This window comes from Mesoplodon bidens (genome assembly GCF_964165515.1).
Source record: "Mesoplodon bidens genome assembly, contig: HAP1_SCAFFOLD_49, whole genome shotgun sequence".
NCBI classification, from domain to species: Eukaryota; Metazoa; Chordata; class Mammalia; order Artiodactyla; family Ziphiidae; genus Mesoplodon; species Mesoplodon bidens.
Window position 1 is genome coordinate 974,498 of NW_027671810.1, and position 25,919 is coordinate 1,000,416.

The following is a 25,919-nucleotide window of genomic DNA, read 5'->3' on the forward strand; positions in this document are numbered from 1 at the left end:
ATATCTTCTGTGTGAAAAATATGCTACCTCAAAGATGTTTTCAAAAACTTCACCACCACTCCCCATTTATACGTTGTAGTTATGTGCAAATACTGTGGCTGCCAGCAATTCACAGAGAAAAGAAAGGTCAGTGATGTTGCTGACTTTAACTTTTTAGAGAAGGTGTATACTTAACACTGCCTACATTTGTATAGGTTGCACATTGCACAAAATTTCTGATTACTGCTTTAGGTTATAATACAATGTACTCTCACCTATACCAGGATTGAAAAATTTAAGCAAAATTTTCTGGACTGGCCAATACAACCCCCCAAAAACAGCCTTCAGGCTGAATTAGGAGAAAAATCCTTCACTATGTTTAGGTTGGAAGGAAGCATGACCTAAATTTTGATTTCAAATACTCGGGGTTTTGGGTGATGGGTTTTACTGGGGACAATTAGAATTGAACTATGTAGACATGTTTCTTGAAGCCAAGTTTTACCTTTAAGGCTTTCATATTGCAGCTTGTGAGGCTCCAAGCAGCAATTGGCTACTTTGGGTCATTCACACAAGGATTCAGAGTCATATATAAACCATAAAACCCTTTATAAGACATCAGAATCTGTTTTAAAAACTAATTATATGAACTAAACATATATAGAAAGAAATTGAAGCTTGAATATATTGAAGCAGCAAAAATTAAAGACATACCTATAACTGCCCTTTATCCTTAGTTGTTTACAATCACAGCAAATCAAAGTGTGACATGTTTAAGAGAAAGGTAATTAAGTTCTAAGGCTTTGTCATCTTATCACTTTTAAAAATACAAGATCTGAGTAAATGAAAGGAAAATAGAGAGGGTTGTTAAAGAGCTGAGTCATAGAGTGGAATAGAGAACAAGCGGAAGCGGAAGAGGCAAGAAAGCGTACACAGGCTGGGTTTGAAGAGAGTTGGGAATGCTGGTTGTGGTAGATGGTCTCTGATTTGCTTACCGGATCTACTCGCCATCCTTCTTAACCCTGCTTCGTGATTCCAGGAGGCTGATCTTTATCAGCTTCATGGACCAGTCTCTCTGTGTCTTCAGGTTGGGTTGGGTTAATATGACCTACTGATAAGTGATTAGAAGTCAGGAGGAAAGAAGGCAAGGGTATTTATTTCCATGATCTGCCCCCTTCCAAACTTTAGGTTGGCAGTGGATGCCATTTTCTAAGGTTACATCTCTTGTTGGGTGGGCTTCTCCTATAACTCGAAGACATTCTGGGTTGCAGGAACTGCTATCTCTCTATGCCCCTTCAAACCTCGTGGTTATAATACTGGCTTCTCACAGCTGCTAGCCTCAGGGCACTTCATCATCTCTTGGTTTCCCTTCATTCCTTACACACTTTAGTCTCTTCATTAAATGCTATTCCATCACTCTTTTAAAGTGTGCCATCAGTTTTTAGCTAGAACTGACTGATACATTGGTAGTGGGGAATAGGCGAAACGTTAAGGTAGTGTTAGGGAGGTGGGATAAACTGCTGTGGAGAGAGATAGGAAGAGAAGGGTTTCAAAGCTTTTTATGGCATTCTAGGAATGTAACATGACTTCTTTATGTGAATGACTCTAATGTAGTCTTAAATGGCTTCTTAATTATTGATATTTGGTTGGGTTTCTGTTTCTCTGCATGCACAACCAGGATTGAACAGGGCTAAGAGATGTCTGGGATTTACATGACGAGATAATACTACTAGGATCTATCTAGATTCATTATATCATATTAAGACATTTCTCCCATGGAATCAGGAACATCCCAACCCAGTGCACATGCTAAGTTTTTATTGAAATTCAGTGAACTGCTATGGTGTGAAATTAATTTTTATTGTCAGTCCCCTGCGTCGGCAGGCTGACTCTCAAGCCCTGCGCCACCAGGGAAGCCCTATAACACTTTATATAGCTGAGAATTCATCGATCAGGATTTTCACTCTCATTGGAATCCACTACTTGCCTACGACAAATCGGACACGTAGAGTTCTCAGACAGCCAGCGATCAATGCAGTGAATGTGATATTCATGGGAGCAAGGTAGTATGCGAAGCTTGCTGTTTTCTGTGTACTCTGTAAGGCAAATGCTACAGGCTTTTAGTGCATCATTTTCACCAAAAGATCTTACAGCCAAGCTGTCAATCTGTGCTTTGGTGAGTCCTGTAGTTTGCAGATCATGGGAGGACCCAGAGTCACTTTCATCATATATTATTAGGCTAATTTGTCTACCCACTTGCCTGGTCTCTGATGATAAGTCTGCTGCTAAGTTTGTTTCTTCACTGCCTTCAAACATCAGTGATCTAATTCCTGAATTTTCATCACTTGAGCTGGAACCAGAAATAGGACTAGAACTGGAACTAGACGTACAATTGGGGCTTGAATGACAACTCAGTGTGGAACTTGAATGGGTATCATAGCTAGCATTTGAATCAGAACCAAATGTACCACTACTACTACCATTAGGTGACTCTAGCCATTCCATGTTTGGACTTGGAGGTGAGACACTATGCTCTAAATTACTGTCACTGTCCATAAGGTTATTTGAGTTACTAAATTCTGTCATTGTCTGCCTTAACGTGCTCTGAATTGGAACAGATGTTGTATCATTTAAGCTAGTATTGAACATTCTGCAAACGGGATTTCTAATGGTATTGACATAAGCTCTCACACCTGCCCGCTCAGAATGTGAATACATATGCCTCAGTCCTCCTTCACTTTCAGAAGTGACAGTGTTGTTTGGTGTCTCAGATGTTAACTGAGTTCTACTAGCTCTGCTGTCTCTCTGAGAATATGCTCCAGAATGAACTTGTCCTACTTCAAGATTGAAGGGTATGGTTGGATATATTTCCCTCATTCCCCAAGATTCACCACTGCTGGTTGTATCTGGAGAATTTTCTCCATGAACGGCATTCCTTGTTCTAGAAGTTTCAATAAGACCGCTATTTTGCAACTCAAATCCAGTCATTTGCTGTGTCAATATTTCTCGGTGCTCAGTTCTAGAAAATCTCGCATTCTCACTTAGCAGAGGCTGCTCAAAATTCTGAGAGGGTATACTATGATTCAGTCTTTGTACAATTTCCCTAAGTGAACGTGGAGGCGACCAACTTTCAATTCTTGCTCTGGTTCTCCGATACTCTGGGCTCCTACTTCTTGCTCTTCTCTGACTTGTGGTAGGTGGGAATTCCATTAATGTTTCAGTTGTATCTTGTTCAGACATAGATGGTCTTGTAAATATTGATTCAGATTGTGGACTTTCCACTTGCCTTTGGCTGTCTTCCATATTTTCTCTTCTGGGAAGTCTTGCAGACACTACATATTCATTCTCTGGATTTGGACTCCCATTATCAAGGTTAGCATTTATTTCTAAACTGAATATGAACTGATCACTTTTAGGATTAATTTGGCTCTCTTCTCTCCAAGATTGGTTTTCTCTTTGTCCACTTGTCATATTTTCAGTTTGTCCAGAACAGTTAAGCCAGTCTATTAGAGAGTCACCACTAGACACGTCATCTGAAGAGTCTCCTCTGTCTGTTAACAAAAAAAAATGGGGAGGGTGCATAAAAGAACTACCAAAATTAGAACCATCATAAAATAGCACTCTGAAACTTTGTTTCAAAAACAAACAAAAAATGAGAACTTAAATACTCAGGTGTTTTCAACTGATTTCACATTTATAGAGTTAATATTTTATAAACTGCACTGTGTAGATTTATAAGTAAAGGTAGAAAAGTTTCGATTCCATCCAAAAAGAGTGAGCTAATCCTAGATAAACTTAGAGAATTTTTTAAAAAGGGAATCCGGAGGAAGCCTATGTTTCAGTATTTCATCATATTACACAGCCCTGTGTACCACTGTCAGAGGAATGTCAAGAGACTTTTTTTTCAGTCCACTGTCAAAACACTAATGCAATTAAACAAGGTAAACACCAGTTAAGGTACAATGCTAGTAGTTTAGTTCAATTTACATTATTGTCTAATTTTCATTAGTCTCCAACATGACTACTTCTAGGCTTTTCACTTACGTGCTTTTGATAATAGATAAGCTGTTTTAAAATATAAGGTTATTGCCCAAACATAAACAAGTTTTATAGGTTTAAAAGTGTTTGCATTTTGAATACTTCTTAAAGTTACCAAGATTTTTAATTGACATTAAATTGAAGGTCAGATCAAATGAATAGACTGAACCTAGCATGGTACCTATAAGACCATGTTCAAGAGCCAAAGTATTATAGTATCCTCTTCATTAGACAGCAAAATCCTCTGCTTCACACTGGAAGGGAAGGCACCAGACCTGAGGTCCGAGCAGGGTTTCTCAGCCTTAGCACTATTGACATTTTGGTGCTGGACAATTCTTTGTTTTGGGGAGCTATCCTGTGCATTGTGGGATATTTGGCAGCATCCCTGGCCTCTGCCCACTAGATGCTAGTAACACCCATGCCTCCCCTGTGACAACCAAAAATATCTCTAGCCATTGTCAAATGTCCCCAGGTGTTGAAGAGAGCACAATTGTCCCCAGTGGAGACTATTTCTGTTTGCTTTTTTTACATGTCTATGTAGAAAAAATAATTCAGGAAGTAGGAGGGACTTTCAGTTGAGGTAGAAAACCAAGAAAAATACAAATAGGCTACTTTGCACTGTTTCCCAATTAAAACAACCCAAATGTGAATCAGGAAAACAAACAAACAGACCTTGACATGCTCACCCAAAATCAAGTAAATGCCAGTTCTTTTTATGAGAAGTTACTTACCAAATGAATGTAAGTCACTTCTGTATAATTTACTATTTCCTATTATGAAGTTACTATTTCCTATTATGAAGTTCCTTATTCATCCCATCCTATTCCCTCCAAAAGCAGAATATACCTGTATTTTCATCTGAGTCTTGTGGTGCGTTTTCTTTAATTAGCTGAAGTCTTCTCAGCAACTCTTCTTCCGTACTTTCACCTGGAATGCCTAGAAGATTGTTGTCTCTCATAAGTTCGTAATCTTCTTCACTCAGATTATTTACGAACCTGGAGAAATCTTCTTCCCGAACCAATCGGTCCGTTTGACTTATGTGTTGGGCCGAAACTCCATCTCCTTCATCGTTGGAATCCGAGTTTTCCATCTTAATAAACAAGTGGAAAATTATCTGAAATTCACGACGTGCTGTTGAAATTCACCAATGGTCGTTTCGTTTTCTTCGCTTTCTACTTCCTGCCAGAGTGTCCGGTTCCGACTCAGTCGGATGACCCTCCGCACAGATTCCTCCCTTCTCCCTTCCCGACTCAGTTCTGTGGCCCCTGGTGACGCAACAGTTGGGAGCCGCCTCGAGCCCAGAACTTGCTAGACGTTGCCTAGGCACCCATTATCTTCCCCGCTGTTACCGAGTAGGGACTGGATTCAGGTTAGGTTTCATTTCATTCAAAACCAGCCAATGTTACTGAGGGTTTATAGTGTACCAAGCACCGTGCTTCACCTCGTTTCACCCACATGAGCCTATCCTCAGGTTTTCAGGCTCTGATATGCTCTATTTATTCGTTACATTCCATAGGACTGCCTTCTTCAAAATGCCATGCCAAAGTCAGCCTAGTTCAATGCAGCAATTCTCATTTTCAGGTGCCCAGGGACCTCCGCCTTTTCTCCTCATGAATTTCTCAAATCCTAGACTCTCACTAAGAAAGCCCACAATTTTGGATAATTTACCAGGGCCCTGGCTGAGTCTCTTTAGTGTGTCCTCTCCCTTTTAACTGTTAATGGCTTCATCTTGCATTATATGGTCCTTCAGTCTTGTTTCAAACAAACAAGAAACACCAAAACTTTGGCAGGCTTTTCTGCTCAGCCAGGGAATTCCTTCTCCACAAAAGCATCACGTTCATTTTTGTCCTCCTTTCTCATAAATATTATAAATAGTCCTTAAGCAAAACTAGCCAGAACATCACAGGAACTTTTAGGACAGATACATAATAGTTACTTTGTCTGCCACAGTGAGTACTGACCCTGCTGATTTTGTCGCATGTATCACCTGAAAGGCTTGGTGAAAATAAAATAACGCTCATTTGCAATGCTATCTGGAGGAGACCTCTAATTCACTCTCAGTACACAGCTTAGAAGTTTAAGGAGCTGTGTAAATTCACGGTTGTTGTTTTGTTCACGGTCCACAGCAGGCTTTCTTGTTTGTTCTCAAGGAGATGGAAGGATGGTAACTTTACTGGTGTGACAGTGAAGAATCTAAGTCTATGTCCTGCTTTTGACATTTGTTCCATGCCTCGTTTAACTTAAGCTAGAAAAATCAATCTTTCCCCTCTGAATCAAATCTCAGCAAGTCTTTGGATGAGAACAGAATCCCCTAGACCACCCTGCCTCCTTTATGGACTTCTGAGTGTATTTGTTATCTTTTACTGAAGTTATTCTTTTCACAGGGGAAATCCGTTGTAAACTTGTTTGCTGTGCCTCAATCAAAACTAGCAGTATTATGAAAATTCAGCGTGATTTGTACTCTTGATGCAGGAAACCCTAACAATCGTTAGTGTTCTTGAGAGTGATTGATTCAGTTTAATTCAATTCAATCAATTCAAGTGTCAAGTATGTTCAGCGTTTGTTAAATGTCAGTCATATTATCGGATATTAAGATACAAAGAAGAGTATATTTAAGAATCTGTTGTCATTAGAGTATAACAAACAATTGAGCTACACAGAGGTAAAATTACAGTTTTGAGGAGAAAGTGGTTTGAGTGAGAGAGAAAATCGGTTTCACTGCATTTGGGTTTGAAAGGATGAATAGGAGTTTTCTAAGTGAATGAAAGCGGGAAATATTTTCAAAAGTGAGAACAGCCACTGCTGACACTCGTAAAACAACAAGGATAGTAGATTTTAATTACTAAAAAAAGACATTAGTTAAATTGGCAGAGCAAGGCCAAAAAATGGAGACCTTTATGACATGTTTAGAAGTTGGACTTTATCATTAGTGCAATGGAAAGATGTTGAAGTCTTTAGACAGTTGATGGTCAAATTTGCAATTTAGAAATAATATTGATAGTAGTGTTGAGGATGAATATGAAGGGCAACAGTTCAGATGGGAGGGTCAGAAATAGATAGAGGGCAGCCTAGGCTAGTGATGACAAGGATCTGAATCAGGGCAAAGGAATATGATTAAAATGAAGGACTTTAACAGATCTCTAGGCAGCAGAACTGATTAAACCTAGTAATATATGGGAAAGAGGGAAAAGTGGGGAGGGGGAATATGAGGGAAAGGCAGGGGTCAGGATTACTTCTGTATTTCTGTCTTTGCTTAGTGGACAGTGGTACCAATAAGAAGTAACACCTGATTCTGAAGTTGTATGGTTTAGCTTAAGAGGGAGCATGATTGCTTATGATTAGAATAGTATGCAAGTTACCTGAAGATTCAGAAAGTCTTACAGTCTTTCCAAATTTAGGTACAGAAGCACATGAACTAATAGCCCCGGATGTTTGGTGTTCCCTGTAGTTGGCTCTCAGTGTCAATGACTCTAGCTTCCTGAACTATTTGTTCCTGGTTATGTCCCAATTCTGGTGCAAGTAACAGGGTATAGGGATCATCATCCCAGAGACCTACTTATTGACCTTGATTATTTAAATAGAAGCCACCAATATAGCTGTGCTTTACACTTAGTTCTCTCATGTCTTGACTTTCCTTCTGAGTATTGCAGTGTAGGTTCAGTAGTTTTTCCTCTGGATGGCAATATTGCTGCTTTGGCCTTTGTTCTATCCCTTGTCTTGATATCAGAAGTCTTCTGAAGATGTTTTTTCTTCACTTCTCATTTCAGAGATGGGAGGTGCATCAGGAAGTCCGGAGGTTGACTAGAGCATCACTCTAAGTTGAGTTGGAGGGGAAGAGGTTGAAGATGGAAAGCTGCTTACTTTCAATCAGAGTCAAAGCACTTAAAAATTTGGCCAATCCATTGTTTATGATGTGGTGAAAAAACGGGGTGTGTGTGAGCAGATTTGGCTGTTCTTTTATCCTGGTTGTAATAATGGAGTTTTGTAATCAAGAGTTTTCTTTTACTGACTTTGTCCAAGGAAGCTTCTGAACAGATTCTATGACTCAAAGGGAGACTGAAAATAAGCAAGAGATAGCATTCTCCCTGAATATGGGTAAAAGGAGTTCTGTGGCTTTAGAACTGTAAGAAATGATCAAGACATATATTCCACATACCTATTGCAGTATAACAAACCAGTCCAAAACGCAGCGGTAGATACAATAGAAACCATGTTGTTATAGTCAGGACTTTGTGAGCTAAGAATAAAGATAAAGAATACTGGGGATGGCTCATCTCTGCTCCATCATGACTGGGCCTCAGCTGTGGTGGTTTGAATGATTGGAGATAGATTAGACAACTTGACTGGTGTCATATGTCTGGGGCCTTGGTTCTGGCTAAGTTTTCTTTGAGTCACATCTTTTGGTGCTGAAATGTCCAACCAAGATGGCATCTTCATTCACAAATCTGGGACTTGAGTTGGGCTGCACAGGCTGAAAAATCTGGGGCTGGTTTTCTCTCTGTCTCTGTCTTTCTCCATGAAATTTCTCGGTGTAGTTTTGGAGTCTTAGCAACCTGGATATCTCAAAGTAGTTGAACTCTTACATAGTGAGTGGCTTCACCCAAAATAAACATCTCATGAGACTTGGCTGGAATCTGTAAGGCTTCCTATGACTTAACCTCACAAGTGCAAGCACACCTTTTCTCTTGCATTCTGTTGATTGAATAAGCCACTGGATCAGCCCATATTCAAGAAGAGGGACACCCCATTCTACCTTTCAATAGAGAGGTAAAAAATATTTTATGGTTATATTTAATGTACTATAGCACATGATGAAAAAACTCTTTTTTTTAAAAAAAATTTTTTATTTTTTAAATTAGTTTCTGCTTTATAACAAAGTGAATCAGTCATACATATACATCTGTTCCCACATCCCTTCCCTCATGCATCTCCCTCCCTCCCACCCTCCCCATCCCACCCCTCCAGGCGGTCACAAAGCACCGAGCTGATCTCCCTGTGCTCTGCGGCTGCTTCCCACTATCTATCTACCTTACATTTGGTAGTGTATATATGTCCATGCCTCTCTTTCGCTTTGTCACAGCTTACCCTTCCCCCTCCCCATATCCTCAAGTCCATTCTCAAGTAGGTCTGTGTCTTTATTCCCGTTTTGCCCCTAGGTCCTTCATGACATTTTTTTTTTTTTAATTCCGTATATATGTGTTAGCATATGGTATTTGTCTTTCTCTTTCTGACTTACTTCACTCTGTGTGACAGACTCTAGGTCTATCCACCTCATTACAAATAGCTCAGTTTCGTTTCTTTTTATGGCTGAGTAATATTCCGTTGTATATATGTGCCACATCTTCTTTATCCATTCATCCGATGACGGACACTTAGGTTGTTTCCAGCTCCGGGCTATTGTGAATAGAGCTGCAATGAACATTTTGGTACATGTCTCTTTTGGAACTATGGTTTTCTCAGGGTATATGGCTAGTAGTGGGATTGCTGGGTCATATGGTAGTTCTATTTGTAGTTTTTTAAGGAACCTCCATACTGTTCTCCATAGTGGCTGTACCAATTCACATTCCCACCAGCAGTGCAAGAGTGTTCCCTTTTCTCCACACCCTCTCCAGCATTTATTGTTTCTAGATCTCTTGATGATGGCCATTCTGACTGGTGTGCGATGATATCTCATTGTAGTTTTGATTTGCATTTCTCTAATGATTAATGATGTTGAGCATTCTCTCATGTGTTTGTTGGCAGTCTGTATATCTTCTTTGGAGAAATGCCTATTTAAGGCTTCTGCCCATTTTTGGATTGGGTTGTTTGTTTTTTTGCTATTGAGCTGCATGAGCTGTTTATAAATTTTGGAGATTAATCCTTTGTCAGTTGCTTCATTTGCAAATATTTTCTCCCATTCTGAGGGTTGTCTTTTGGTCTTGTTTATGGTTTCCTTTGCTGTGCAAAAGCTTTGAAGTTTCATTAGGTCCCATTTGTTTATCTTTGTTTTTATTTCCATTTCTCTAGGAGGTGTGTCCAAAAGGATCTTGCTGTGATTTATGTCATAGAGTGTTCTACCTATGTTTTCCTCTAAGAGTTTGATAGTTTCTGGCCTTACATTTAAGTCTTTAATCCATTTTGAGCTTATTTTTGTGTATGGTGCTAGGGAATGATCTAATCTCAAACTTTTACATGTCCCTGTCCAGTTTTCCCAGCACCACTTATTGAAGAGGCTGTCCTTTCTCCACTGTACATTCCTGCCTCCTTTATCAAAGATAAGTTGGCCATATGTGCGTGGGTTTATCTCTGGGCTTTCTATCCTGATCCACTGATCTATCTTTCTGTTTTTATGCCAGTACCACACTGTCTTGATTACTGTAGCTTTGTAGTATAGTCTGAAGTCAGGGAGCCTGATTCCTCCAGCTCCGTTTTTCGTTCTCAAAATTGCTTTGGCTATTCGGGGTCTTTTGTTTTTCCAAACAAATTTTGAATTTTTTTGTTCTAGTTCTGTGAAAAATGCCAGTGGTAGTTTGATAGGGATTGCATTGAATCTGTAGATTGCTTTGGGTAGTAGAGTCATTTTCACAATATTGATTCTTCCAATCCAGGAGCATGGTATATCTCTCCATCTATTTGTATCATCTTTAATTTCTTTCATCAGTGTCTTATAATTTTCTGCATACAGGTCTTTTGTCTCCTTAGGTAGGTTTATTCCTAGATATTTTATTCTTTTTGTTGCAATGGTAACTGGGAGTGTTTTCTTGATTTCATTTTCAGATCTTTCATCATTAGTGTACAGGAATGCCAGAGATTTCTGTACATTAATTTTGTATCCTGCTACTTTACCAAATTCATTGATTAGTTCTAGTAGTTTTTCGGTAGCATCTTTAGGATTCTCTATGTATAGTATCATGTCATCTGCAAACAGTGACAGCTTTACTTCTTCTTTTCCAATTTGGATTCCTTTTATTTCCTTTTCTTCTCTGATTGCTGTGGCTAAAACTTCCAAAACTAGGTTGAATAAGAGTGGTGAGAGTGGGCAGCCTTGTCTTGTTCCTGATCTTAGTGGAAATGGTTTCAGTTTTTCACCATTGAGGACAATGTTGGCTGTGGGTTTGTCCTATATGGCCTTTATTATGTTGAGGAAAGTTCCCTCTATGCCTACTTTCTGCAGGGTTTTTATCATAAATGGGTGTTGAATTTTGTCGAAAGCTTTCTCTGCATCTATTGAGATGATCATATGGTTTTTCTCCTTCAACTTGTTAATATGGTGTATCACATTGATTGATTTGCGTATATTGAAGAATCCTTGCATTCCTGGAATAAACCCCACTTGATCATGGTGTATGATCCTTTGAATGTGCTGTTGGATTCTGTTTGCTAGTATTTTGTTGAGGATTTTTGCATCTATGTTCATCAGTGATATTGGCCTGTAGTTTTCTTTCTTTGTGACATCCTTGCCTGGTTTTGGTATCAAGGTGATGGTGGCCTCGTAGAATGAGTTTGGGAGTGTTCCTTCCTCTGAAATTGTTTGGAAGAGTTTGAGAAGGATGGGTGTTAGCTCTTCTCTAAATGCTTGATAGAATTCGCCTGTGAAGCCATCTGGTCCTGGGCTTTTGTTTGTTGGAAGATTTTTTATCACTGTTTCAATTTCAGTGCTTGTTATTGGTCTGTTCATATTTTCTATTTCTTCCTGATTCAGTCTTGGCAGGTTGTGCATTTCTAAGAATTTGTCCATCTCTTCCAGGTTGTCCATTTTATGGGCATAGAGTTGCTTATAGTCATCTCTCATGATCTTTTGTATTTCTGCAGTGTCAGTTGTTACTTCTCCTTTTTCATTTCTAATTCTATTGATTTGAGTCTTCTCCCTTCTTTTCTTGATGAGTCTGGCTAATGGTTTATTAATTTTGTTTATCTTCTCAAAGAACCAGCTTTTAGTTTTATTGATCTTTGCTATCGTTTCCTTCATTTCTTTTTCATTTATTTCTGATCTGATTTTTATGATTTCTTTCCTTCTGCTAACTTTGGGGTGTTTTTGTTCTTCTTTCTCTAATTGCTTTAGGTGCAAGGTTACGTTGTTTATTCGAGATGTTTCCTGTTTCTTAAGGTGGGATTGTATTGCTATAAACTTCCCTCTTAGAACTGCTTTTGCTGCATCCCATAGGTTTTGGGTCGTCGTGTCTCCATTGTCATTTGTTTCTAGGTATTTTTTAATTTCCTCTTTGATTTCTTCAGTGATCACTTCGTTATTAAGTAGTGTATTGTTTAGCCTCCATGTGTTTGTATTTTTTACAGCTCTTTTCCTGTAATTGATATCTAGTCTCATAGCATTGTGGTCAGAAAAGACACTTGATACAATTTCAATTTTCTTAAATTTACCAAGGCTTGATTTGTGACCCAAGATATGATCTATCCTGGAGAATGTTCCATGAGCACTTGAGAAAAATGTGTATTCTGTTGTTTTTGGATGGAATGTCCTATAAATATCAATTAAGTCCATCTTGTTTAATGTATCATTTAAAGCTTGTGTTTCCTTATTTATTTTCATTTTGGAAGATCTGTCCATTGGTGAAAGTGGGGTGTTAAAGTCCCCTACTATGATTGTGTTACTGTCGATTTCTCCTTTTATGGCTGTTAGTATTTGCCTTATGTATTGAGGTGCTCCTATGTTGGGTGCATAAATATTTACAATTGTTACATCTTCTTCTTGGATCGATCCCTTGATCATTATGTAGTGTCCTTCTTTGTCTCTTCTAGTAGTCTTTATTTTAAAGTCTATTTTGTCTGATATGAGAATTGCTACTCCAGCTTTCTTTTGGTTTCCATTTGCATGGAATATCTTTTTCCATCCCCTTACTTTCAGTCTGTATGTGTCTCTAGGTCTGAAGTGGGTCTCTTGTAGACAGCATATATATGGGTCTTGTTTTTGTATCCATTCAGCCAATCTGTATCTTTTGGTGGGAGCATTTAGTCCATTTACATTTAAGGTAATTATCGATATGTATGTTCCTGTTCCCATTTTCTTAATTGTTTTGGGTTCGTTATTGTAGGTCTTTTCCTTCTGTTGTGTTTCTTGCCTAGAGAAGTTCCTTTAGCATTTGTTGTAAAGCTGGTTTGGTGATGCTGAACTCTCTCAGCTTTTGCTTGTCTGTAAACGTTTTAATTTCTCCATCAAATCTGAATGAGATCCTTGCTGGGTAGAGTAATCTTGGTTGCAGGTTTTTCTCCTTCATCACTTTAAGTATGTCCTGCCACTCCCTTCTGGCTTGTAGAGTTTCTGCAGAGAGATCAGCTGTTATCCTGATGGGGATTCCCTTGTGTGTTATTTGTTGTTTTTGCCTTGCTGCTTTTAATATGATTTCTTTGTGTTTAATTTTTGACAGTTTGATTAATATGTGTCTTGGCGTATTTCTCCTTGGATTTATTTTGTATGGGACTCTCTGTGCTTCCTGGACTTGATTAACTATTTCCTTTCCCATATTAGGGAAGTTTTCAACTATAATCTCTTCAAATATTTTCTCAGTCCCTTTCTTTTTCTCTTCTTCTTCTGGAACCCCTATAATTCGAATGTTGGTGCGTTTAATGTTGTCCCAGAGGTCTCTGAGACTGTCCTCTGTTCTTTTCATTCTTTTTTCTTTATTTTGCTCTGCAGCAGTTATTTCCACTATTTTATCTTCCACCTCACTTATCCGTTCTTCTGCCTCAGTTATTCTGCTATTGATCCCATCTAGAGTATTTTTTATTTCATGTATTGTGTTTTTAATCGATGCTTGATTCATCTTTAGTTCTTCTAGGTCCTTGTTAACTGTTTCTTGCATTTTGTCTATTCTATTTCCAAGATTTTGGATCTGGGAAATAGAATCTTGGATCATCTTTACCATCATTATTCTGAATTCTTTTTCAGGTAGACTGCCTATTACCTCTTCATTTGTTAGGTCTGGTGGGTTTTTATCTTGCTCCTTCTCCTGCTGTGTGTTTTTCTGTCTTCTCATTTTGCTTATGTTACTGTGTTTGGGGTCTCCTTTTTGCAGGCTGCAGGTTCGTAGTTCCCGTTGTTTTTGGTGTCTGTCCCCAGTGGCTAAGGTTGGTTTAGTGGGTTGTGTAGGCTTCCTGGTGGATGGTACTAGTGCCTGTGTTCTGGTTAATGAGGCTGGATCTTGTCTTTCTGGTGGGCAGGTCCACGTCTGGTGGTGTGTTTTGGGGTGTCTGCGGACTTTTTATGATTTTAGGCCACCTCTCTGCTAATGGGTGGCGTTGTGTTCCTGTCTTGCTAGTTGTTTGGCATAGGGTGTCCAGCACTGTAGCTTGCTGGTCGTTGAGTGAAGCTGGGTGCTGGTGTTGAGATGGAGATCTCTGGAAGATTTTTGCCGTTTGATATTATGTGGAGCTGGGAGGTCTCTTGTGGACCAGTGTCCTGAAGTTGGCTCTCCCACCTCAGAGGCACAGCACTGACTCCTGGCTCCTCAATTTGGGATGATTTGTTGTCTATTCATGTATTCCACAGATGCAGGGTACATCAAGTTGATTGTGGAGCTTTAATCCGCTGCTTCTGAGGCTGCTGGGAGAGGTTTCCCTTTCTCTTCTTTGTTCTCACAGCTCCTGGGTCTCAGCTTTGGATTTGGCCCCGCCTCTGCGTGTAGGTCGCCGGAGGGTGTCTGTTCTTCGCTCAGACAGGACAGGGTTAAAGGAGCAGCCTCTTCGGGGACTCTGGCTCACTCAGGCCGGGCGGGAGGGAGGGGCACGGAGTGCGGGGCGAGCCTGCAGCGGCAGAGGTCGGCGTGACGTTGCACCAGCCCGAGGCGCGCCGTGCGTTCTCCCAGGGAAGCCGCCCCTGGATCCCGGGACCCCGGCAGTGGCGGGCTGCACAGGCTCCCGGAAGGGCGCTGTGGACAGTGACCTGCGCTCGCACACAGGCTTCTTGGCGGCGGCAGCAGCAGCCCCAGCGTCCCACGCCCGTCACTGGGCTCCGCGCTTTCAGTCGTGACTTGCGCCCGTCTGTGGAGCCCCTTTAAGCAGCGCTCTTAATCCCCTCTCCTCGCGCACCAGGAAACCAAGAGGGAAGAAAAAGACTCTTGCCTCTTCGGCAGCTCCAGAGTTTTCCCGGACTCCCTGCCGGCTAGCTGTGGCACATTAGCCCCCTTCAGGCTGAGTTCTCGCCGCCAGCCCCAGTCCTTTCCCTGCGCTCTGACCGAAGCCCGAGCCTCAGCTTCCAGCGCCGCCCGCCCTGGCGGGCGATCAGACAAGCCTCTCGGGCTGGTGAGTGCCGCTCGGCACCGATCCTCTGTGCGGGAATCTCTCCGCTTTGCCCTACCCAGGTATGTCGGGAGTTTCTTGCCTTTTGGGAGGTCTGGGGTCTTCTGCCAGCATTCAGTAGGTGTTCTGTAGGAGTTGTTCCACGTGTAGCTGTATTTCTGGTGTATCCGTGCGGAGGAAGGTGATCTCCGCGTCTTACTCTTCCGCCATCTTACCCGGAAGTCCCGAAAAAACTCTTATAATGATGACTTTTCAGTTGAAGTGGAAATTAATCTCTCCCTCTGTTTTCTGAATTGCATTATTCTCTGGGTAAAAATAAAAAAAGGGAGGACATAAAATCTGAAGTTCTTTGCATTCAAACTGATTTTAAAGATACCCGATTAAGGATCTTTTTATTATGTAATAGTTTTCCCACATCAGAGACCATTGGTAATATTAAGAGCTATTTACTGAGCAACTGTAATTGCTAGACACTCTGCTTGTGTTTTAACTTATTTGATCTCAAGCCCCATGCAAGATAGGTATTACTATTCTCAGAGCTAAAGGCATGGAGGCTGATGCAAATTAAGTGATTTTCTCAAAGTTACAGTAATAGATAATATGTTTAGATTCAAACAAGGTCTATAGGATGACTCTCCCTGTTTCGCTCTACTATGCTATGTTTAATGAAAACACAATATGAGACATCATTACACAAACGTAGTAAAATCTCAGTTAAATGAGATGCTTGAATCATGTTTGATCATTTTCGTGTGCCATTTCAATTCTGCTTTGGAGTTAGTCTAGAATATCTTCGTTTTAACTTAATAAAGAGTAATTTTAAATCAAGCAGTAAACATAATTAAAGCTTGATAAGATATTTCATATATTTATGTCTTTTTCTTTCCCACCAGAAGGATGGGTTAAAAGCTTGAAAGCATTGATGCAGAAAAATGAATCTAAATATGCATGTCTCATGGAATCTACTGGAATTGGTTCTTTGACACAAATACTTGTTTTGAATCTAAACACGAAATTCTTGTTAATTGAAATCACACCCTTTCCACTTACATAGGCTTGACACTAGGAATTAGTTTCATCTCTTCCTTATGCTTACCTCTAATTATGGAAATAAAAATGTATTTATTTAGCAAGGTCTCATCCCTCTTATGATTTCCTTTCTTCCTGGTTCTGCTCAGATTTAGACTTTTTTTTTTTTTTTTTTTTGCTGTACGTGGACCTCTCACTGTTGTGGCCTCTCCCACTGCGGAGCACAGGCTCCAGACCTGCAGGCTCAGCGGCCATGGCTCACAGGCCCAGCCGCTCCGTGGCATGTGGGATCTTCCCAGACCGGGGTATGAACCCATGTCCCCTGCATCGGCAGGCGGACTCTCAACCACTGCACCACCAGGGAAGCCCAGATTTAGACTTTTGATAGCTTTTCTATTAGTGCCGTGTCAGTGGTTAGTTTGCTTCTATGCTTTCTCTAGTTTTGAGCCATTTTACACACTTTCTCTGAGGCATGCTCCAGGTCTGTTATTCACAAGCAAGTTAGTTCATATTTCTGCACATTTGTTTATTTGTAAAGTCTTCCCTCCTAGATTATTGTAATAAATAAATAAACTTACATATACATAAATAATATTCTGTTTGTTTGAAAAGCACTCTGACTTTTTGTGAAAGAGACTCACTTCCCAATTTTAAAGCATTAATCTGAGGAACAGGGGCCTGCTGGAATACTCCCCAGGGACAGAGGCTGGCAGGTGCCATCTTCCTGCTCTCTCTACCTTGATAAAACTGAAAGGTGCCATCATTTTTCCCCTTTTTCCTTTCCTGCAGGTGACAACTTTGTGCTCCAGCCAGCTGGCTCCTTCTTCCCTGCTCTTCCTCTGTCTTGCTATATATATATTTTTTTCTTCTTCTTTTTCTTTTTTTCTTTTCCCTCTTTCCCTTTATTCAAATGGTGTCATCTTTGCACTCTTCCCACCGCCTCACTCAGCCAGTAAGCATCATCTTCACACTTTCCTTCTGATGTGCTCCAGAGAGCCAGAATCTCCAAGACAGGAGATCCCATTTTTGTGGCCTCCACTCAGGGGATGCTCCTTGATCACCTGGCTCTGGAGGCCAGGAGGGATTTCTTTTCTGGGTCCCATGGGACTGTAACAATTGGAGAGACAGTTCTTGGCAGGATACCACCCCCAGGATGTACCACTACACATCAGACTGAGACACAGCCCCAGCCTTTACATGAAAAAGGCCTATTTGCTAGTAGGGACAAGACTTAAGAGCAGACTTCAGGTTCAGCACACATCTAGAGGCTACGGATGTGCTCTCGGGGAAGGTAGGCTGGGGGTGCCATCTCTCCACCCTCACTCTGCCTTACTACAGTTCACTGGTATCTCCCAGAATGGAGCTTGTACACTTATCTGAAGCACTGTTTTCTTGTGACTGCTCCCCGGGGAACACCTTCAGGTTGCTTGCTTCTGGGGCGCAGCAGGGCTTACACTTGCAATCTCACAAGGCTAAATATATTTGCATTCTTTAAAAGCTGTTACCAAATTTTCTGGCTTCCTATCAACCTGAATCTAGGTACTGCCTGAGATCCTCCCCTTTGGGTTGCTCATTTGTCTTGGCACACCCTCAACTGCTGGGATGGTGTGCCAGGTCTATTAAAAATAAACTGCTCAGACAATCACAAAGATTTGAGAGGCAACCAAGAGTAGACAGGTTTAAATGACAAGGTTCATCTGTCACACAGCTCTTCAAGACTGGGAGATGTGGCTATTTCACTTAATGCATAGAAACCAACACAGAGAGTCAAGCAAAATGAAGAAAGAGAGGACTATACTCCAAAAAAAGAACAAAATAAAACCTCAGGGAAAAATCTTAATGAAATGAACATAAGTAATTTACTTGATAAAGAGTTCAAAGTTATGGTCATAAAAATGCTCACTGAACTCAGAAGGAAAATGGATGAAAACAGTGAGAACTTCAACGAAGAAACAGAAGATATAAGAAAGTTCCAAATAGAAGTCACAGAACTGGAGAATGCAATAATTGAACTTAGAAATACAGTAGATGAAGCACAAGAAAGAATAGGTGAACTCAAAGACAGGTCAGAGGAACTCATCCAATCAGAGAATAAGGAAGAAAAAAGAATGAAAATAATGAATATAGCTTAAGGGATTTATGGCACATCAAATGGAATAACATTCACCTTATAGGAACTCCAGAAGGAGAAGAGAAAAGGGGGCAGAAAACATTTGTAGAAATAATATCTGAAAACTTTTCCTAACCTGGGGAAAGAAACAGACATCCAGATACAGGAAGCCCAGAGAGCTCCAAAGCAGATCAACCTAAAAAGATCCATACCAAGAAATGTTAAAATTAAAATGTCAACGTTAAAGATAACAAGGGAATCTTAAAATCACCATGAGAAATACAACTTGTTATATAACTTGTTATATACAACTTGTTATATAACTACATCAACCTAAAAAGCTTCTACACAGAACAATAAACAATCAACAAAATGAAAGGGCGAGCTACAGAATGGGAGAAAATATTTGCACATCATGTATGTGATAAGGTGTTAATATCCAAAATATATGAGGAACTCATACAATGGCTATATATATCTATCTATATATAGATAGATATAGATTCTCAAACAATTCAATTAAAACTTGGGCAGAAGAACTGAATAAAAATTTTTCCAATGAAGACATCCAAATCACCAACAGGTTCATGAAAAGATGCTCTACATCACTAATCACCAGGGAAATGCAAATCAAAACTACAACGAGATATCACCTCAAAGAGACTAAGAGGTAACAAATGTTGACAAGGATGCAGAAAAGGAAACCCTTGTGCACTGTTGGTGGGAATGTAAATTGGTACAGCCGCTATGGTAAACAATATGGAGTCTCCTCAAAAAATTAAAAAGAAAACTACCATACATTAGCAATCCTGCTTTGGGTATATATATATATATATCCAAAGAAAATGAAATCACTATTTCAAAGAGATATCTGCACTCGCACGTTCATTGCAGCATTATTCACAATTGCCGAGAAATGGAAACAACCAAAGTGTCCATACATGGATAAATGGATATAGAAGACGTGGTACGTACATAGATGGAATATTATTCAGCCATGAAAAAGAAGAAAATCCTGCCACTTGCAACAACATTTATGGATCCTTGGGGCATTATGATGAGTGAAATAAGTCAGAGAGAGAAAAATAAATACTGTATGATATAACTAAATTGTAGACTCTAAAAGAGCCAAACCCAGGGAAACAGAGAATAGAATGGTTGTTGCCAGGGGTTGGGGTTGGGGGAAATGGGGAGATGTTGACCAAAGGGTAAAATATCCAGTTAGCACATGAATTTCTGGGAATCTAATCTACAGCATGGTGACTGAGGTTAACAGAACTGTATTATATGCTTTAAAGTTGCTAAGAGAGTAGATCTTAAATGTTCTCACCGAAAAAAAAAAAAGGTATTTATGCGAGGTAACGGAGTTGTGTTAACTAGCTCCGCTGTGGTAATCACTTCACAACATGTAACATACCAACAGGTTGTACACCTTAAACTTACACAATGCTATATGTCAATTACATCTCAATAAAGTTAGAAAAATACAGAAAACAGACTGTTGCACAACATTCAAGCAAAAATACTAGTTTTGGGCTGCTTTTTCTTGAATTTACTCATTGTTCCTTCTTGAATCTGTTTTGTATCACATGATAGCAGACTCATACAGGCAGCTTACTTCTGATCAGGCGCAGCCAAAAAGAAGCAACTGATGGTATATGGGAGTTTAGGGATAAGCTACGAGATTTCTCCCTTTCTTCCTCTACTTTGTGAAGATTCTCTAGCAGCAACTTTGTAACTTCCACGGCTCCAACTCCAATGAGACAGAACTGGTATGGTCTGACATTGATGATCATTTAACCTGGCCCTGGACTCCTTTACAACCCTCTGCTTAACTCTGCCTTTCCAGCATCGGGGTAAAAGTAAATTCCTGTTCCTACTAATCACTCCATTATCTAGGTGGCCCTTCTTTACTTCTCAGAAGTTTCATCACTGGTGTTCTTAATACCCTGTATTAAATTTATTTGCAAAGACTTGAAACAATTTCTATTTTATTTGTTATGGGCAAATACAGTATAATAAAATTTCCAAATATTAAAAAAAAAAATTAGAAGAGACATGAAATCTCAAAATGGGGAAATGTTAGCCACGTTTAGGAAGAAAATGTACTAATATTATTGGAGGAGAGAATTCAGGAATTGGAAGATAACACTAATGAGTTTGGAAGGTATAAGACTGTGGAGAAGTTTGAATGGTGGGCTTCATGCCACAGGAAATAGGGAGTGATTCAAAGTTCTATAAAGATTGTGCTCACTTCAGCAGCACATATACAAAGTTTTATAAGATTAATCTGAAAGTGGTAGGCAGTTTGGAGTATGTGATGGAGTGATGTCAAAGAAAAATTGCACCAGATGGTTAAACAGGCAAGGAGTACTTTACTCAAGATGATTCTGTAATAGGGGAGAGAGACTGAACTCCATTCTGCTGAAACAAAAGGCATGGAAGTTTTTAGATGCCAGGATGAGCTGTAGGAAAAATAGTAGAGGATGCTGGAGAAGAGGTTGGTCAATATAATTAGACCATCTCTGTTTGCTTTGGCTCTTATCAAAGTTAGGCTCCTATACTCCCCACAGAGACTGGGAACTAGGGGCAATACCTTTCTTGAAGGTTATATTTCAAAGAGCTGACTCCCAGGTCCTTGAGAAAGACATTTCTGGGTTGGAAAAGTATCAAGTGACTAGGAGAAAATTTACATCTCAAAGGGGCAGAGAAAGAATTTACAATTTCAAGTTTCTTAAAGTAAATGTTTTCAGAAAAGGGAGGTTAGGGGCCTATGGTAAAGAAAAAACCTGTCTGAAGTTTAGCCAAACTGAGGGACACATTAAGGCCATCTTGATCAGTAGTTAAAATTAGCATTACCTTCAGGAAGGTTATTTTATAAAGAAAAGCAATGCTTTAGAAACTTTCTCAGAAGAATCAAAAGTAACTGTCTGCTAGTTAGATTCAGGTCAGGAATAATGAGAAAGGGCAGTTACAAAGTTAACTCAACTAATGTTCTCTGTGTTGTAGCTTTAATAAAGATGAAATAAGTAGAAAAATAATAATCCGTTGGTACACGGTGAGAGCCAATTGGATGGATTGCCCAATTAGAAATACTTCTTTATTTTCTAGTCATTATCAGTCAAGGATTAACAAACCTACTTTTATTAGATATACTTCTGTCTAGGGATTGAGAAATATCAATTACTTAAACTTAATCACTACTTTATTTCTGTGAGATTTTTAAAAATATACTTTGGGGAAAAGTAATGGAAGAGTGATATAGCACTGAAACATTGAAGTGAATGACATAAAGATCCTATCTTTCTCAATTTAAGGAGAAAAAAAGGGAGGGCAAAAGAAATGGGCAGAAAGTAAGTTTACCTACCAGTCATTGTGTCAAGTGTTTTCATATATTTATCTAATTTAATACTCACAAAACAATGAGACATAAGGAAGATATTTATCCCATTCCGTAGATGAAACTCTGTTTACAAAGTAATATATCAACCAATTGTAGAGCTGACCCTTGAATTTAAGGCCTTGCGTCTGTGGAAATGCAAGAGCCAAACCCTGCTAATACAAGGTGCTTAGAATAGGTAGACTTCAGTGAGCAGGAAAATTAGAGCATGCGTGAACTGATGACAAGTTTTGCTGATCTAGTAGCTTTGTGAGATTTGTCTAGATCCAAAGACCCTTGCTCTACTAAACCATCAAATTAGAGGTGGTCTCCTTCTTAAACAACCAATATTTGCAGAGCTATTCAGACTTTGGGTCATGGTATTTTTTCAAGGATTAACTATTATCACTGGCTTTTCAAATTTTAACTTTAGAAAGTCCTTGCTTTTGTTGGAAGCAATGTTAAATTTTGATGCAGTTGTTTGCAGGGATGAAACTTGGTCGCCCTCTGGAGGCTATTCTCAGGTCCGACTAGCATACCTTAATTTTGAGAAAGAAGTCAGGTCTCAACAATTTAACAACTCATTTTAAATGTGTGGAAATTATGTATATACATTATACATTTTTAGAAGTTACAAAACATTGAGTTCAAAATGCTCAAAATATTTTAAAATGCTGAATTAAACGTTTTATGGCATAGCATGTTTTGAATTCTTGTTCTCCCTTTGGAAATGGAGATGGTCATCATTCTCCTTTTATCATGCAATATCTATACTGGGACTAAAACGGTTATTTTTTCCTCCCCTATTATAAGAACACATGGGCAATTAGTTCTATAAATTGAATGATAAAACACATGACAATACTATACACTCAATTACTACCAAGATCTTTCATTTTAAGTTTTAAAAAAAAATCCCTAAATTTCCAATTAAAAATTTTTTTTTTCTTTCTCTCAGAGATAAAACATCAGAGCTTACAAGAACCCTTAAAAACAGAATGGCTCAAAGGATAAAAATGTTTTGCTCCCTAGTTCATTCTTGTTCAATTTTCTTGTAGAAGGTACCAGTTAGTGTAAATTATACAAGCAAAGTTCTTGCCATATATTGGTGACAGCATTTCTACATAAAGTAAGCATTTAAGGGGCTTCCCTGGTGGCGCAGTGGTTAAGAATCCACCTGCCGATGCAGGGGACACGGGTTCCAGCCCTGGTTCCCGAAGATCCCCCATGCCGCGAAGCAACTAAGCCCATGTGCTGCAACTACTGAGCCTGCGCTCTAGAGTCCGTGTGCCACAACTGTTGAGCCTGCGCTCTAGAGCCCATGCGCCACAACTACTGAAGCCCGCGCACCTAGAGCCCATGCTCCGCAACGAGAAGCCACCATGATGAGAAGCCCACGCACTGCAACAAAGAGTAGCCCCCACTCTCCGCAACTAGAGAAAGCTCGCGTGCAGCAACGAAGACCCAACACAGAGCCAAAAATAATAAATAAATAAATAAAATTTAAAAAGTAAGCAGTTATGAGCTGCTATAAACCTACTGTTTCTTTACTTGATTTAAATGAATTTAATTCTTTAAATAACTGAGCAGGTAGAGAATTTAGACTCAGCCATTATTAGAGGTACCTTATACAGCCAAAGTGGTATAAAAACCCTGTAACATGAAAGAGTTGTGGAGGTCCTTCTGGTCTTCTGAGACCGGGACACATGTACCTTTATGTCCCATTTATAAATGTTCCTGTATAATGTTTGGGATGTTGAAATATTTGATGAGATAGATACCTCATGCCTATTACATGCCTTCCCTATATCTCTCTCAACTACATCCCTCTAATGAGTTGGTGCAGCTCCAAGGCTCTATCCAGTAAAAAGGTAGTGTCAGGCAGTGCTTGTTGTACTCAATGGCTTTTAATCCTCCAACTGCCTTGTAATCTCCTCCTTCACACCTTGATGCTTAGAAATGGCATATTTCCTGTGGAAGAGGTTTCTAGGGAGTCCTGTATACTTGCTTGAAATGGGGACAGGAGGATGGAGGAACAGAAGGGAAGATATAGGGAAGATGAACGGATTTTTTTAATATATATATATTTTAATTAATTTATTTATTTATTTATGGCTGTGTTGGGTCTTCGTTTCTGTGCGAGGGCTTTCTCTAGTTGCGGCAGGTGGGGCCCACTCTTCATCACGGTGCGCGGGCCTCTCACTGTTGCGGCCTCTGTTGTTGTGGCGCACAGGCTCCAGATGCGCAAGCTCAGTAATTGTGGCTCACGGACCTAGTTGCTCCGCGGCCTGTGGGATCTTCCCAGACCAGGGCTCGAACCCGTGTCCCCTGCATTGGCAGGCAGATTCTCAACCACTGCGCCACCAGGAAACCCCGGATTTTTTTTTATATAAATTTTTCTGCCATAAAAACTATAGGTACTAAGCAAAGCAATCAGGGAAATTTATATTCATGCATTAATTGACCACTTACAACGATGAGTAGATAGAGGACATTAGATAGATTAAGGAAGTATCTAGGAGGTAAAATGGATAAGATTGATAATGGATAGGATATAGTGGCTGATGTGAGAGGTTGAACTCAAGGATTATTGTTAGGTGCCTGGTTTATACAACTGGGTGAATGGTGTCACTACACACTAAGACAAATGAAAATGAAGGAGGAGAGATTCGGTAGTTTAGGGAGACCATGAGTATTTAGCTTTATGTATATTTTAAATGAACAGATTTAGATGTTAAATAGGCAATTGGATTTACAGAATTCAGATTAGAGGTCTCAGGTACACAAATGTCCAAACTTTATGGAGTTGGTAACTGAAGCTGTGTGTTTCTGTGAAATCATATTATGAGTTCTAGAGTGAGAGGACATAATGGCCTAGAACTGAATTTTGAAGAATTTCAACATTTCATGTCTGAGGAGAAGGATACGTACCTGTAAAGAAGATAGAGAATGAACTGCCGCAGAGATTAAAGGAAAACCAGAAGAGTTTTTGGGTCAAGGAAAATCAAGTCTCAAAGACAGAAGCAAATCCTACTTACAGGTCAAGTAAGTAGGAGATAAAATTTTCACATCGCATCCATGGATTTGGAAATAACTTATGAAGTACCTTTTTATTGGAGTAATAAAAGATGGATTCTATTGGGAGTGGGTTGAAGCATGAGAAGGAAGTAATAAAGTGAAGGTATCAAATATAGATAAACATTTTTAAACAGCTTTATGGAGGTACAACTGATGCACAAAAAATGGCACATGTTTAATGTATACTATTTGATGAGTTTGGACATATGCATAAACCCATGAGACAATTAACACAATCAAGGTAATAGACATATCTGTCCCCTCCAAAAGCTTCCTTGTGTCCCATTTTTTCTGTGTGGTAAGAACACTTAACATGAAATTGACCCTCTTAACTAATTTTAAGTGCTTAACACTATTGTTAACTACAGACACTATTTGTACAGCAGATTTCTCGAACTTACTCATCTTGTATAACTGAAAATTCATACCTGCTCAACAACAGCTCCCCATTTCTCCCTTTCCCCAGCCCCTGGCAACCAACATTCTATTCTCCGCTTCCATGAAGTCTGATTATTTTAGATACCTCATATAAATGGAATTATGCAGTATGTGTCCTTCTGTGACTGGCTTATTTATTTAGCATATTGTCCTCCAGGTTCATCCCTGTTGCCACAATGGTAGAACCTCCTTCTTCTTTTAAAGTTGAAAATATTCCATTGTAAATATATACTACATGTTTTGAACCATTCATCTGTCGATGGACATTTTGGGAAAAGCTTCTTGACATTGATCTTGGCAATGATTTATTGGCTATGACACCAAAAGCACAGACCACAGAAGCAAAAATAGACAAGTAGAACTACATCAAAATAAAAACGTCCTGCACAACAAAGGAAACAACCAACAGAATGGAAAGGTAACCAATGGAATGGGAGAAAATATTTGAAAATCATATATCTGGTAAGAGGTAAATATCCAAAATTTATAAGGAATTCCCACAACTAAGTAGCAAATAAACCAAATAACTCGATTAAGAAAAGGGCAAAGAACTTGAATATACATTTTCCAAAGAACACATATGAATGGCCAAAATGTATATGAAAAGGTACTCAGCATCGCTAATCATCAGGGCAATGC

General features: G+C 39.5%; 1 protein-coding gene across 1 annotated transcript in view; it reads right to left on the reverse strand.

Moving 5' to 3' along the window:
• Positions 1-1,429: 1,429 nt before the first annotated feature.
• The window catches only part of LOC308610997 (E3 ubiquitin-protein ligase RLIM-like), a 131,638-nt gene continuing 107,148 nt past the window's right edge, over positions 1,430-25,919 (reverse strand). The window contains exons 5-6 of the mRNA XM_081259950.1: positions 4,861-5,104; positions 1,430-3,527 (exon numbers count right to left, since the gene is read on the reverse strand). Coding sequence (XP_081116076.1) covers positions 1,921-3,527; positions 4,861-5,104 — 1,851 coding nt within the window. The 3' untranslated portion in view covers positions 1,430-1,920. The remainder of the gene's footprint in view (positions 3,528-4,860; positions 5,105-25,919) is intronic.